The sequence below is a fragment of the Pogoniulus pusillus genome, chromosome Z (assembly GCF_015220805.1).
Source record: "Pogoniulus pusillus isolate bPogPus1 chromosome Z, bPogPus1.pri, whole genome shotgun sequence".
In the NCBI taxonomy this organism is placed as follows: domain Eukaryota; kingdom Metazoa; phylum Chordata; class Aves; order Piciformes; family Lybiidae; genus Pogoniulus; species Pogoniulus pusillus.
Window position 1 is genome coordinate 113,426,643 of NC_087309.1, and position 15,174 is coordinate 113,441,816.

The following is a 15,174-nucleotide window of genomic DNA, read 5'->3' on the forward strand; positions in this document are numbered from 1 at the left end:
GGCAAAACCCCTGTAGGCCACTCTTGTCTTTCGTGCAGACGTAGAACGTGCTGTTCAGTAAGCTGCGATCGCCAGTAAAGCTCTGTAAGCGTGGCCCGTAAGCACACGTAACTTTCTGCTGCGTTCTGTGGTTAGTTGTGGTCTGGGTAAACAGCTTTACTGAAACAGCAGTGGAACGAGTTCGCAGCGTGGTGTGCTGTGCTGTCAGAAAGGCGAGTCAGACTTTTCAGTACAAAGAAACTGGGGTGAAAGTGGCTAAGGGATTGTGTGGGTGTGGAGCATCACATCTGGTAAACCGCTGGATTTGCGGAATTCTGTTGGCATCTCAAAAGCTAACGATAAATTCAAATGTGAAATTATTTGATGCAGTGGAAATTGCTGTCTACGTTTTCATCAAGCTAGGAGAAAAAAAGCAGCAGCAGGCCCAAGGCTGAAAATCAGTTATGTGGTAGTAACCAGAAAACCTACTGGGAGCTGAGATGGGAGAGATCTATAGAGTAGCTTCTCTTCGTTCTACTGGTGTTTTCCTCAACCAGGAGACTTCACTACTCAGTGGTAAGCTTTGGATGTGCATTGATCTTGGCACTTTTATTGTTGCCTTGTAGTAGTTAATTTTATAGTTAGCCAGTCTTGTTATACAAGCAGGAAGACAGGAGCAGGTTAAGTATTGCAACCGCAGTGAAATAAGTGGTTTTCTTTCTCATGCAAGCCACTTTTATGTAGTGCCTTGAAGTGAAAATTTAGCTGTTACAGATGATCGTCCCAGTATTTCTGTTGTTTCTTTTAATCTGCTTAAGCTGCTACATTTCAATCTTTTCTGCATCCTTTCTGCACAGTTTTGCTCTTCTGGTATTAAGTCAAACTTTTTTTTGCCTTGAGTCTTAGAACTCACACGTAAGCTTCTTTTATTGTGACGAATGAGTTTTGATTCAATCAATACCAAACTTTTTCTTGCTATGTAGAATTGTTTTAGGATGTGACTGAAGTCATAGATGGTTTTATGGTTCACTGTGTGGGAAATACAGATTTTTTTACTGACTGATTGATTCCTTCTGCAGAAGAGTTTCATCCTTCTGGTAGTTGTGGTTAGAAAAGGTCAAACCTCTGAAGGCTGAGCCCGATAAACTTTACACTTTTTTTTTTTTTTTTTCTGCAAAAAACTTTCTCTACAAATTTGAAGCAAATAAGATTTTGATGAAAATATGGTGAAGCTGTTTTGACATCTTTGAGTAGGATTTATAGAAGCACAGAAGACAGCCTTTCCTGGAACACTGAAGCTTTTCACAAATATAAATGTCTCTATGTGTTGCGTTTGACAAGAATCAATTTAGAAAGGAGCATAGAGGTTAATGAATGTGAAGGTTATCTGTTCTGTAGCTGTGCAGGAGAAGCTTGTACAGCATTCCTGATGTCAGTTTGTAATAGTGTTTGCCAGTCTACAAAAAAAGAATGCCTTTCTATCTTGAAGGGAAGACAGTGATATTTACCAGACAAGATTTTTCTAGACTTGTAAGGTTATTCTGACACTTCTGTTGAAGGGTGGTAGTGGTTCGTTTTGCAGCTGATGATTGCTAAAGAGCTGAAAGGTGCTTCGTGATAATGCAGCATTTGGGGCTAAAACTCAAAAGAGTTTTAGGAAATGCTATTACTTTGGTTGAAAAGTCAGATTTCTGCTGGTGAGATATTTGGAAAAAATAAGTTCAGCAGCTAAAAAAAATCTGTAAGATGCATTTAAGAGTCATTTCACTCTAAGACTTGGAATCCCTTGCTTGACTAACTCTATGATTCCAAGGAAATGAAGTGAGCATAGGGAAATCAGCCAAGTAATTACTGTTTGAAAACTGTAGTATCTGTACTCTAAAGCTAGAAATCTCATTCACTGACAACCTAAAAGACATATATTTCCTTGCTGCAAAACTGGCTTTTTAACAGAATCTTGATTCACATGGCACAGTACAACTGTTTTTAGTCCCCTGGGCTAAGCTATGGAGGGTCAAATTGAAGTCTTACTTTAGGCACCAACATTTAGATGGCACAGTTCTTGAGAAATAATTCTTCTCTGGGAGAAGTTTTAAGCAAATGCAGTTAGTTGGCTTTCCTAGCTATACAATATTTCAAGAAATGTAAATGTCCCTGTGAGCAACACTGATGAAAGTTGTCACCAGTAGAAAATGCCAGCAAGGTGGGTGTTTCTGGAGCCCTGTTGCTTGAGATTGTAGATGTCTCACTGGTAAGATTTTGCACATTAAGTACCAGCCTTCTTGGAATCCAGATCAGTGGGACCTCTCCTGTGAAAGGAAACCCGGTGTTCACCTTTAAAGAAAACAAGTGGTACATGAGGAGAGTGAAGTTGGATTATGGTGGCCTAATAGTCAGAAGAGGTAAATCAAACAGAAGAATTACAGTTTCTGTTTTCTCTTGTCTCAGTGGTTTCACATCTTCTTTCCGTCTGTCAGAAAGATGTAACCACCAAGCTCAAAAAAGTGTGGACAAAAGCACATAGATGTGTAATATACTGCTGAGGATGGAGTGTAGGTAACAGGGCAATAGTTCTTCTTTCACAGCAAATGTGTTTGGAACACTGTGGTGGGTTGACAAGAAGAAATCTGGAGAGAATTAGAGCCTTCAGATCCATGAGGCAGCGGTTAAGGGAACAGGAGAGCAATTAGTGTTCTCTAACCTTCCAGTTGCAGGGAGTGGTGTTGGAAGAAACAAGAAGACCCATCAGATTGTCTGGTGTCACTGTCAGGACTTTGAAGTTTTTGATGATGGATTTGGTTTACACAACACTGAGCCTGCTAGCAACACACAGCATACACCTGTGACAAAGAAGAAAGAGGATTTTTGCACAGGAGTTATCAAAAGAGCTTTAAGCTAGATTTGAAGGGGAGAATGGACAAAAACAGACTTGCTAGCGATAAGCCAAAGGGTGGCACATGGTGCTAGCCATTCTAGTGGAAGTAAAGGGTGGAGTGCCACTGCAGTACCAAAGCCACAAGGTATATTGATGAGCTAGTAATCACAGAAGTGCCTGGGAAATGGTCAGGTAAGCCTTCCTTATCTCCCCAAGAATGTGACAAGGTAGTAGCCCAAGTGAAGTGCAACTTGGACAACAGACAGGAGAAACTGGAAGCTGTTTTGCAGCAGGAAAACTATGATATAGTTGCAGTAACAGAAACATAGTGAGATGTTTTGCATGACTGAAGTGCTGCAATGGATGGTTATAAATTTGACATGAAGGACAGACCAGGGAGGAGGAGGAGTGGAGTAGTCCTGTATGTTAGAGGGTATTTTGATTGTCTTGAGCTTAGTGATGGTGACAGTGGGGTTGAGTGTTTATGGGTGAGAGTGAAGGGGAAGGCCAACTAGACAGATAACATAGTAGGAGTCTGTTATAGGCCTCCCAACTGGGATCAAGAGGCAGATGAAATATGCTATAAGCAGCTGAGAGAAGTCTTACAGTCAGTACCATTTCTTTTGGGGGACTTCCAATTTACCAGGTGTCTATTGAAAATGCAATACAACAAAACAGTCTAGGAAGTTCCTGACACAACTGGGGAGTGAGGCAGCTAGGGCAAACACCCTGCTAAACCTGCTGTTTGTGAACAGAGAAGGACTCTGATTGCTGTGAAGTTGGAGGTTGTCTTGGGCATAGTGATGATGAAATGGTAGAGTTTTCAATTCTTGTGGTAGTAAGGAGAGGGGGTCAGTAGAACTGTCATCTTGGACTTTTGGAGGACAGACTTTGGCCTGTTTAGGCAGCTTGTTGTCAAATTCTCTTGGGAGGCAGTCGTGAAGGACAAAGGCGTCTAGAAGACTGAGTCCCAGTTGACTGGAAGTTAGCATATGTGATACTGATTACAAAAGAGGCCCGAAGGAGGATCGAGGGAACCAGTCTGACCTCAGGACTGCAATGCTCTATGGAGCATATCACTGAGTACTGTTGTGCAGTACATACAGGACAGTGAGGTTAGGCCCTGTCAACAGGGGTTTGTGAACGACAAGTCCTGCCTGGCTAACCTGGTGTACTTCTATGACATCCACCTAGTGGATGAGGGAAAGGTTATGGATTTCGTCTGCTGGGACTTTAGTAAAGCTTTTGACGCTGTGTCCTGTAGCATCGTCCCAGAAAAGCTGGCAGCTCATGGCTTGGATGAGTGTAGTCTTTGCTGGCTACTTCTCTGGAAGGCTGGGCCCGTGAGTTGGCATCCAGTCACAAATAATGGTCCCCAGAGCTCAGTATTTGAGCCTTAGTATTTTTATCAGCAGTCTAGATGAGGGAATCAAGTACGCAGCCAATGAACTTGCATATAACACCAAGTTGGACCAGAGTGTGATCTGCTTAAGAATAGGAAAGCTCTTCAGGGGGGTCTGGACAGGCTGGATCAGTGGGCCAGGGTCAGTGGTATGAAGTTCAACAATGCAAAGTCTCAGATCCTGTGCTTGGGTCATAACAATGTCATGCAACACTGCATTCTTGAGGAAGAGTGGCTGGGCAGCTGCCCAACAGAAAAGGAGCTGGAGGTGCTGGTTGACAGATGACTGAATGTGAGCCAGCAGCGTGCTCAGGCGGCCAAGGGCGACAGCATCCTGGCCTGGATCAGAAACAGTGTGTCCAAGCAGGAGCAGGAATGTGATTGTGCCCCTGTACTCAGCATTGGTGAGGCTGCACCTTGAATGCTGTGTTCAGCTTTGGGCCTTTTGCTACAAAAAATGCATTGAGGTGTTGGACTGTGTCCAAAAAAGGGTAGTGAAGCTGACGAGGGGTTTAGAGTACAAGTTTTGTTAAGGAGTATCTGAGGGAACTGGAATTGTTTAGCTTGGAGGAAAGAAGGCTGAAGGAAGACCTAATCTGTCACTTCAACTACCTGAAAGGAGGCTGTACCAGGGTAAGTGTTGGTCTCTTCACTCAAGTGACAAGCAATAGGACAAGAGGAAACAGCCTCAAATTGTTCTGGGGAGGTTTATATAGGATATTTGGAAACAAATCTTTGCTGGAATAGGTTGCTCAGAGATGTGATTGAGTTGCCACGCCTGGAGGTATTTTAGACATGGTGCTCAGGGACATAATTTAGTGGTGAGTCATTAGTGCTGGGTTAAGAGTTGGACTTGATCTGAAAGTTCTTTGCCAACTGAAACAATTCTGGGATTGTAAGATGCTGTGACCTTTGCTGGCCACCAGATGCTTACCAAGCCACTCTATCACTCCTTCATCAACGGGGCTGAGAGGGAGAAATGTGATAAAAAGTTTGTCAGTTGAGATAAGTACAAGGAGATCACTCACCAGCAGTTGTCACAGGCAAGACAGACACTGTTTGGGGAAATTAGTGTTTTGTCAGTGAAAGAGAACAGGACAGTGAGAAATAAGGAAAAAAATGCAAACTCCTTACTCCTTTTTTTCCCCATCTCAGCTTTGCTCTCAACTCTTCTACCTCATTCCTCTAAGCAGTACGAGGGAGCTGGAGAATGAGAACTGTGGTCAGTTAATGACACTGTGCAGCTCCTTCCTCCTCATGCTCTTCCTCTGTCCCACTGTGGATTCTTCCCCATGGGAGACGATATGTAACCTAAGGCTTCAGCAATGTAGTACTTACATTAAGTAAAAAAAAAACTAATCAGATAACATATTAAATGACACAACATTATAACTCAAGATTCATTCAATTTAAACTTTAAGATAAACAACTGATAATCTCTTAGCAGATATAGAGACTCATGTTACAAATGAGCACCACTTAACACTTCTTCAAACAGGTAACTGTTTGTTAAAATCCACGTACAGAGTGGTTGGTAGGTATTGTGTTATGATGGCATCTCCAAAGTCTTTTCCTGAGTGGTTTGTGGTTTTAAAATATTTTGTAGCCATTTAATGCATTATATATTTTTTTTTCTCTTAACAGATGAGAAGCATTTTTAATCTTTTTTTTTCCTTTTAGTTTCCACTAGAGCGCAGCACAGTCAGTGTATATTTGTTCTTCTGCTAGCTGCAGTGACACAGCAGAAACCCCACTGAAATCCTTCCGCTTATATAGGAGTCGTATGCATTTTTACTGGGTTTTGGAACATGGGTGGTGAAATTTGAGCACCTTTTACATGACTGCTCAGACCACTGCTGCTATGTTGAGCTGATTTCTTGTTGACAGTTACTGAACGCTAATCTTTATGCTCTTAAGTAAATATAGGAGGCGCCAGGGTTGGATTCATGAGTTGATGAAGTGTGTGGAATGAGGACAGAGAAACTGTTCATCTCTTAACTTAGTGAGGAGTTCTGCATTATTATTTTAGAGTATACTTGTGGAATTCTTATATAATATACTCGTAGAAGGGGATAAATACTGTGTTAAAGTCTGTAGTGTTCTGCTGAAGAGAACACTGGAGTAGAAGTGCTTAGCAGGCTACTAAACTCTATGATTTGGGTATAGCCCTGCTTGTGTGTTAATGTTAATTTTCTCTATGTGTCATTTTATATGCCTTCCACTAGTAAATGGAAGGTGCTAGGGAACTGCTCAGATGATTTTGTTTTGAGATGAGGATGTAAAATTAGTGGAATTACTATTTGAGCGTTTGCTTTTTTTTTCTCTTTTCCTCTTAGGTTGTACCATTTGGTAGTCGTGAATAGGAGGCTTTACAACAGGTGTAATGAGCAGACCACACATTTGTTTGGAAGTCCTTTATTCAGTTGTGGTTTTTCAAAATTAGGGGATTTTTTTTTAATCTTTAAGCTGTGAAACAGAAGCCTTGTGTAACATCTGAGGTTTGAAGAGAACGTAGTCAAATTAATTTTATCTGGAAAGGTCATTGCACAGTAGGATATTGTTGCCTGATTAGTATTGATGCTATCTCTGTGGAAGTAGGTCAGTGTATATTTCGACACAAAGGTCTGGGTTTTGTCTTGCTTACGTTGTAGTCTTCCATGGTAGACATGCGTGTAATCTAGTCTTCACTCTCACAGGTTTTGTGCTTATGCACCCCAAGTATGAGAGGATCTAACATACAAGTGTCACTACCCCTACATTGCTGCTGCTGCTCCCTTCTTAAGACAGAAAAATGGCACTGGGAATACTCTTCCCTGCTCAGAGGCAGCAAAATAGAATTCATAGGGCACCACGTCTTAATAGTTTCTCCTATCAGCATTGGCAGTAGTTCTGAGGTAGGAAGATAGCCCCATCTTCTTGCTCTGCCGTTTGTAATTTCTCTTTGCTGTGCAACTTGAGAACCATGTTTTTATGCAAACTGTCTTTATTGCATTTTCTTTGCATCAGATAAATAGATTTTAAAAGACTTAGGTAAGTTGTTCACTGTGGTGGTTGCAGTCACTTGCTCTTGTATTTCTCTTTCTGTGTCACATTTCTTGGATTCTTTGTTTCACACACTATGAGAAGAAAGGAGATTCCACAATTTTTGTGATAATTAAAGCATATGAAGGGAAAGAGCTTTAGTTTACATCTCTGAAAAAAAATAAAATTCTACTGAACTATGTGGGAGATGTAATCAAAGATGCAAAGATAGCAGAGTTGCTGAATGCCTTCCTTGCATCAGTCTTTTCTGCTAAGACCAGCTCTCAGGAACTTCAGTCTCTGACAGCAAGGGATCAGAACTGGAGAGAAGAGGGCACTCCACTAGTCAGTCAGGACTGGGTTAGTGATCACTTGTACTAACTGAAAACACACAAATCCATGGGCCCCAATGGACTGCATCCACGAGTGCTGAGAGAACTGCTGATACTGTTGCTGAGCCTCTCTCCACCATTTTTTGAAAAGTCATGTAGAACAAGAGAGGTGCCTGATGACTGGAAGAAAGCCAGTGTCACTGCAGTCTTCAGAAAAGGCAAGAAAGAAGACCCAGGCAACTACAGACCAGTCAGCCTCACCTCCATCCCTTCAAAGGTGATGAAGCAGCTCATTCAGAAGGCCATCTCTAACCACATGGAAGAAAAAAAGGTTATCAGGAGTAACTAACATGGATTTACCAAGGGCAGATCTTGCTTGACTAACCTGGTGGCCTTCTATAATACCACGACCAAATGGGTAGATGAAGGAAGGGCTGTGGCTGTCATCTACCTTGACTTCAGCAAGGCTTTTGATACTTTCTCTATGCAGATAGCTCGGGAGATGTGGCCTAGAGGGTTGGTCTGTGAGGTGGATTGAAAACTTGGCTCGACAGCAAGAGTTCAGAGGGTGGTCATCAGTAGCTGAGGCAATTTGGAGGCCTGCAGCCAGTGGTGTTGCGCCCAGGGATTGGTACTGGGTCCAGTTTTGTATGGTATCTTTATCAGTGATCTGGATGAGGGCATTGAGTATACCCTCAGCAAGTTTGCTAGTGGTACAAAACTGGGGGTTGGCTGACACCCATCAGGCTGTGCTGCCATCTGATTTGGTTAGATTAATTGGCTGAGGCAGGAGTTATAAAAAATAGAATTATTTTTATTTTCCCAAAAACCCTGCCCCAAACTATGTACAGAACTAAAGTTTTTTGGCAGATTCTAATTCAGTTGGGAAATCTTCACAAGGATGCTTATGGGCAAGTTTAATAATTTAGGAAAGTCAGAAAATGGAAAGGCTAACCTCCAAGACAGCTTTACACCATTTATAAATGAGGTTGAGCAGAGAATCCAAGGGAACAGCAGATTTTACTCACGGAGGTGAGGTGGGAACATGGTGATGATCTCTGAATTCCTCTGCAGCAGCCTTCTGAAACTGCAAGCTACTTTCCACTTGTGGGTTCACACTGCAAAGTCCTATGCAAAATAAACAAAAAAAAGCCAAAGTCAAAAATATTTCAGACAGAGCTTCCACAAGGCAAAGAGTGTGGAGTGGCACTGCCTTAGCAGCACAGAGGGAAAGCCAAACTGCTAGCATCTTCCCCAGCTCAGAGTAGCGAGCAGCAAGTCAGAACATGGTGTGGTCCGGGAGAAGCCAGGTCTGGGTGCTGCTGGCGGATCTCTCTCAGATGGACCTAAGGCTTTGCCAGACTTGTTGGTGAGTGCAAGAGCAAGACTGCACAAAATGATGCAAAAGCAGGAACTCTTCTTTTTTCCTCACTGTCTATGCTTTTTCCTAGACAACATGTCCACTTGCCATCTATACTGAGTGCAAAGAATCCAGCCAATCACCAGCCAATTCTAGCATGAACTTTCCCAGTATTCAGTACAGGTGTGGAAAGGGCGCTTTTGCTGGTCCTCCTTCAAATGTGCAAGGCCGGGGGGGGAAGCAGTTTTTCACGCCTTCTTTCCCCATTCAAACCTTTGGAGGTGTGTGGGGGGGAGCGAAGAAGGGATTTGGAGTGCCCCACAACACCATCCCACAAGATCTGGACAGGCTGAGTGCTGGACAAAGGCAAACCACAAGTTCAACAAGGACAAGTGCAGGGTCTTGCATCAGGGGAGCAATAACAACAGGCACCAGTACAGACTGAGGGTGGCCCTGATGGAAAGCAGCCCTGTGGAAGAAGACCTTGGAGTGCTGCTGGACGACAGGTTCTGCATGGGTCAGCGATGTGCCCTTGTGGCTAAGGGAGACAATGGCATCCTGTGGTGCATCAAGGAAAGTGTGTCCTGCAGGTCTAGGGAGGTTCTTCACCCCCTCTACTCTGCCCTAGGGAGACCACATCGGCAATACTATGTCAAATTTTGGGATCCCCAGTTCAAGAGAGCCAGGGACCTGCTGGAAAGGGTCCAATGGAGAGCCAGGAGGATGACTGGGGGACTTGAGTTTCTCCCCTACACATAAAAGACTGATAGCCCTGGAGCTGTTTAGTCTGGAGAAGAGAAAAATGAGAGGAAATCTGATTCATGTGTACAAATATCTGTGGGATGGGTGTCAAGTGCCTGGGGCCAATCTCTTTTTGGTGGTGCGCAGCAAAAAAAGTAAGACAAAGAACAGCAGCTGCAAACTGGAACACAGAAAGTTTCAGCTCAACATGAGGGGAAACTTTACTGTGAGGGTGACGCAACCCTGGAACAAGCTGCCCAGAGAGGTTGTGGAGTCTCTCTGGAGACTTTCAAAACCTGCCTGGATGCATTCCTGTGTGAACTACTCTAAGGCATCCTGCCTTGGCAAGGGGGTATTGCTTGGTGATTTCTGGAGGTCCCTTCCAAGCTCTGAGGTTTTTTGATTCTGTGATTATATCCTGATCAAAATTTATGTTAATGACAGTAGCTGCTGTCTGGGACATAAACTGGTAACCATCATCAGAATGCCAACTGTATGTAATTCAGTGTGTCCAAGCAATAGTTAACAAGCCTGAACATTGTCAGCGTCTTTGGTCTTGCTTTCCAAAGTGTCTGGAAACTCCATGGCCCAGTGACCATAGCCTGGAGTGGCATTCTGGTAATTCATTCATCTTCAGAAAGGTCAGCAACATCATAAATCTTTCAGAAAACAATCTGTTAACTCCAGCAGAATGTGTGAATCTTCAACGTGTCTTTTCTGCAAGTGAAGCTCAACTTCACAAACCTACTTACAGAATCATAGAAAGGTTTAGGTTGGAAGGGACCTCAAAGATCATCTAGTTCCAACTCCCTACCATAGGCAGGGACACCTCTCACTAGAACAGGCTGCTCAAGGCCTCATCCAACCTGGCCTTGAACACCTCCAGGGAGGGAGCAGCCACAACCTCCCTGGGCAACCTGTGGCAATGTCTCACCATTCTCACTGTAGAGAACTTCTTAAACATCTAGTTTAAACCTCTTCCAGTTTAAACCCATTACCCTTCGTCCTGTCATTACAAGACCTTGTAAATAGTCCCTCCACAGCCCTCCTGTAGGCCCCCTTCAGATACTGGGAGGTTACTACAAGGTCTCCTCTAAGCTTTCTTCAGACTGAAGAGCCCCAACTCTCGTAGCCTGTCCTTATAGCAGAGCTGCTCCAACCCTATGAGCGTCTTTGTGGCCTCCTCTGGACTCACTCCAACAGGTCAATGTCCTTCATGTGCTGGGGCCTCCAGAACTGTACACAGTCCTCCAGGTGTGGCCTTGTGAGAGCAAAATCCCCTCCCTTGCCCTGCTGGCCATGCTTTTCTTGCTGCAGCCCAGCACACAGTTGCTGTCTGGGCTGCCCATGCACACTGCTGGCTCACGTTGAGCTTTTCATCAACCAGTACCCTCAGGTCCTTTTCCTCAGGGCTTCTCTCAGCCATTCACCACCCAGCCTGGATTTGTGCTTGAGATTGCACCGACCCAGGTGCAGGACCTTACACCTGGCCATGTTGAATGTCATGAGGTTGGCCTGGGCCTACCCTTCCAGCCTCTCGAGGTCCCTTTGGATGGATCCCTGCCCTCTAGCAAGTCAACTGTGCTGTACCTTGGTGTCGTCTGCAAACTTGCTGGGGGTGCACTCTACTCCTCTGTCCATGTCACTGACAAAGATGTTAAACCACAGTGGTCTCAGCACTGACCCCTGTGGGGTGCCACTTGTCACTGGTCTCCAGGTGGACATTGTGCCCCTGATCACTACTCTCTTTGTGTGACCATCTAGCCAATTCCTTATTTAGTGAGTGATCCACCTATCAAGTCCATGCTTTTCCAGTTTGATGCCCAGGATGTCATGTGGGACAGAGTCAGACACCTTACTCAGGTCCAGGTAGATTGTATCAGTTGCCCTTCCCTTATCTGCTGTTGGTGTGACTTCACCATAAAAAACCACCATATTTGTCAGGCATGATTTGCCCTTGGTGAAGCCATTGCTGATTACCACCAGCCACCTTTGCTTTGTTTTCCACTTGCCTTAGCAGAGCCTTCTTGAGTTACAAATGTAGAAAACCCCTGAATTCCAGGTAGGTTTGTTAGGGAATTAAATTTGTCAGGTTGTGTCTTTGTGTCATTTGTAGGCAAATAGGTTGCGTTTTCCCTTCAGTTGTTACTTGTATACTTTCTACTTCTTTAGAAGTAACCAGTTACGGTTAGAGAGACTCAGGTAGTACCAGAGATCCTGAAAATAACCATTTATTAGTTGCACATGAACTTCACAACTTCTGCTGCTCTCACAATGTGCACTACAGATGTAGGTAGAAGAAAGAAAGCTTAAAAGCCCTCTTTTGATGACCTCATCCTTATCTGCTTCAAGTGGTTGCTTTTCCTTCTTTATGAGAAAACATGAGGTTTTAAAAAGCTGTAGAAATACTTGTTTCCAGTTTACTGAATTTGGGTGGAGGGGGGAGGGAAGCTGGTGCAAGATCTGTTAAATTTTTCAAGCTTTGACAGTTTTTAGGGATCTTTGTTGGTTTAAATAAAATGTAAGAACTGTCTATTAGTTGCCAGTATGTGTTGGTAATAACATCTGCCTTTCCAAAGATTACTAGAAATAGGATCTGGAAAACTGGCTTTCTTCACCAAGTCATAAACAGGAATGATTTATCTCAATACCTAACTTCTGACTCCCATGTAAGCAAGATGAATTACATGTTCAGAGTTTAGTTTAATTCTTGTGGCTTGAAGGACAGGTGGCTGAAGTTTCATGTTCTAAGAGAAAATAATTTTTCATTAGCAAAATTGAAGGACAGCAAACACATACAACAAATATGTTTAAGAAATTAATTTGTCTGTCACTCCAGGATCCCTATATATCTGTTGTTTGTGCTTTGGCTTCAGGATCTGGAACAGTGTTGTTTACCCAAGCTTATCCCATTGCTCTTTGACTTAGGACGGATTACTTCTGGGTAACTTTTACTCTGTTTACCATTTTCACAAGAAGCTGAATGGTTGCTCACCCTTGGGAATTTACTGTTGCTTCATTTAGTTCATGGAAGAGCCAAAATAATTTTGTCAGATATTGAAAGACAAATTCAGTTCTGCTGAGGCATTGTTGTTGAATAGCAATTACCTAATGATCTGACTAATAACCTAAATTGAACTTCTAAACAAGTAGCTGCCTATTAATTTTCTAAGTCAGAATAATGTATTATAATTAATGGCATGAAGTCATACTCAGCATAGAGCAGGAACAGTTACTGAGTTGGAACAACAGAATATTGAGCTTTGAGCCTGTTGTGGACACAAGTTATTTGGCCCAGATTTTATGTTCACTGCTGGTTAGTAGAGTGCAGTGTGTGTTCACTGGTACAATTTGTGCTTTGAAATACTTTTGCCAAAAAGCAACAGTAGTGTACATCTCCCTAAATGCCATTTTTCAGTATGAAAACAAAGCAGGTCTTTATTGAAAATAAATAAGCAAGTGCCAAGCTGGCAGGTATGCTCTGCTTTCACACTGAAGATTCAGTGTTTCTGAAATAATAGGTTTCTATTTAAGAATACTCTTAGTGGAGGCTTTGTAGTTTTCATTAGCATTTTTATCTGTTTGCCATCTGATCAGGAAACTTTTGGGAAGAAAAAACAGCTGATGGTGAATTAAATATCACTAATACTGGAGAAGACTTTTGTTGTAATTTTGGTACAAAAAAAATATATATATATGCACACATATACATATATATATATATATATATATATTCCACGCCTCTAACCATGTTGTTAGGAAAAAATGGATTTGATGCTTTTTTGCTTTTGTGCATTATATTGTCTATATTTAAAATGTCCACATCAGAAGTTTGAAAATCTTTTGTAATTATCTCCCTTGCTGTAAACAAGTGGGTAAAAGTAGAGGGATTGTAGCTTGCATGGTTCTGTTTGTCATGCTTTGCTCAGAGGTATGTAAATGTCCAAATTCCTTTTCTAAATGAGAAGGACTTTTTTTGTGTGTGTGCCTTTGTAAAATGTGATTATTTTTTTTTTTTGTTGTTTGTTTGTTTTTGTTGTTTGCATATTTCTTTTAGGTTAAAAAGTTACATGATCTCAGGGAAGCAGTAACCTGTTGTGGGCTTCTTGGAGCAGTAAACCAATAATGACCAGATGATACCAGTTAAACAGTGTCTGGCAGACAACGTCATCATAGTGGCAATACTACACAAACAACATCCACGAGCAGGGGACTTTCGTGTTCCCAGCACAGAAGGAAACATGCCCAGTATCTTAGCTTCCAGAGTACCTGCAATTTCTACATAGATTTTTCCCAATCTTGTAATCATGTCTGTTAATGCAACAGAGAGTGATCCTCCTAGATTCTTCGTGGGTGGAGAAGATGGAGAAGAATTATTTGATTCAGCCAGATCTACAGATTATGAGCACTTCTATGATCATGGGGAAGAAGAAGAGGAAGAGTATGACTCTGTATGTACTGTAAGAGCATGTGTGTACTACCCTGTGTTTTCTAGCATTATTTTACTTTAAAATACTTTAAATAACAGAATTCTAATACTGAAATTATGTTCTGTGGGGGGAAATTTTTCATGCTTAGACAACAATATTTGAGTTTATGTTTGGAGATGCAGAATGTAAAGCAAGTATACCTTGACAAAGTAGGTGTGCTTGGTCTTAATATGGAGCAGGTGATGTTGATGTGCCAGTTTTGCAGACTTTATTTGAATTCTGGGAATAAGCTTAATGGCTGAAGCCTTCATTTCATTTAATTGGATGATTAGTTGCAAAAAATATCATCAAAGATTTTTCTTTCTATGTGTTGTCAACCATTGCAGAGTTCACTTTTTTGGTTTATCAGTTTGAACAGACTTAGCCTTTTTTTTTTTCTTTACTAGTTTTCATTAAGATCTGACATGTTTTCATTCTTCTTCCTTGTCTTGGTTTATAAAAAGTGCATGCTAAGTTTATTTTAAGTTACACTGTAGTTTATTATCCTTGCAGAGTGTTCTGAGTTGTATTTTAGCACTGTGATTATCGATTTTTAGTTTAAGCCAAACTTGAGTCTTTGTACTGTGCCTTTATTTTTTTTTAGCTGTATTTTGCAGTTCGCTTTCAGGAATTGTCAGTTAAAATATTCATTGATTACAAGCCTGTGTAAAAAAAATTACATGCAAGGAAGTGTTAATAAAAGACTTCATCCTGTTTAACTTGCATGTGCAGAGAAGTGGTGCAAAATTAGGAGCTTAGACAGCTCAATTTATTCAGTGTATTTTAGCAAGGGAAGGTTGAAATAAAGGATTGCTCTGGAGAGGGATTTTTTGATTCTTTTTAAACAGCAGGACATGGACTGTTGTGCTTAGGAAATTCTTTAAGGCTTAGAACATGAAAGAAAATACAGAGAATACAGACTAAAAGTGAAACTGCCTATGCACAAAATATCTCAGAAGTCTAGAATAATATTTTCTTGTTTACTAGTTTTCCAT

The 15,174-nt window shown here is 41.9% G+C and overlaps 1 protein-coding gene across 1 annotated transcript in view; it reads left to right on the top strand.

Annotated features, from left to right (window-relative positions):
• The window catches only part of PPIP5K2 (diphosphoinositol pentakisphosphate kinase 2), a 67,251-nt gene that overhangs the window by 608 nt on the left and 51,469 nt on the right, over positions 1–15,174 (top strand). The window contains exon 2 of the mRNA XM_064140914.1: positions 13,768–14,161. Coding sequence (XP_063996984.1) covers positions 14,018–14,161 — 144 coding nt within the window. The 5' untranslated portion in view covers positions 13,768–14,017. The remainder of the gene's footprint in view (positions 1–13,767; positions 14,162–15,174) is intronic.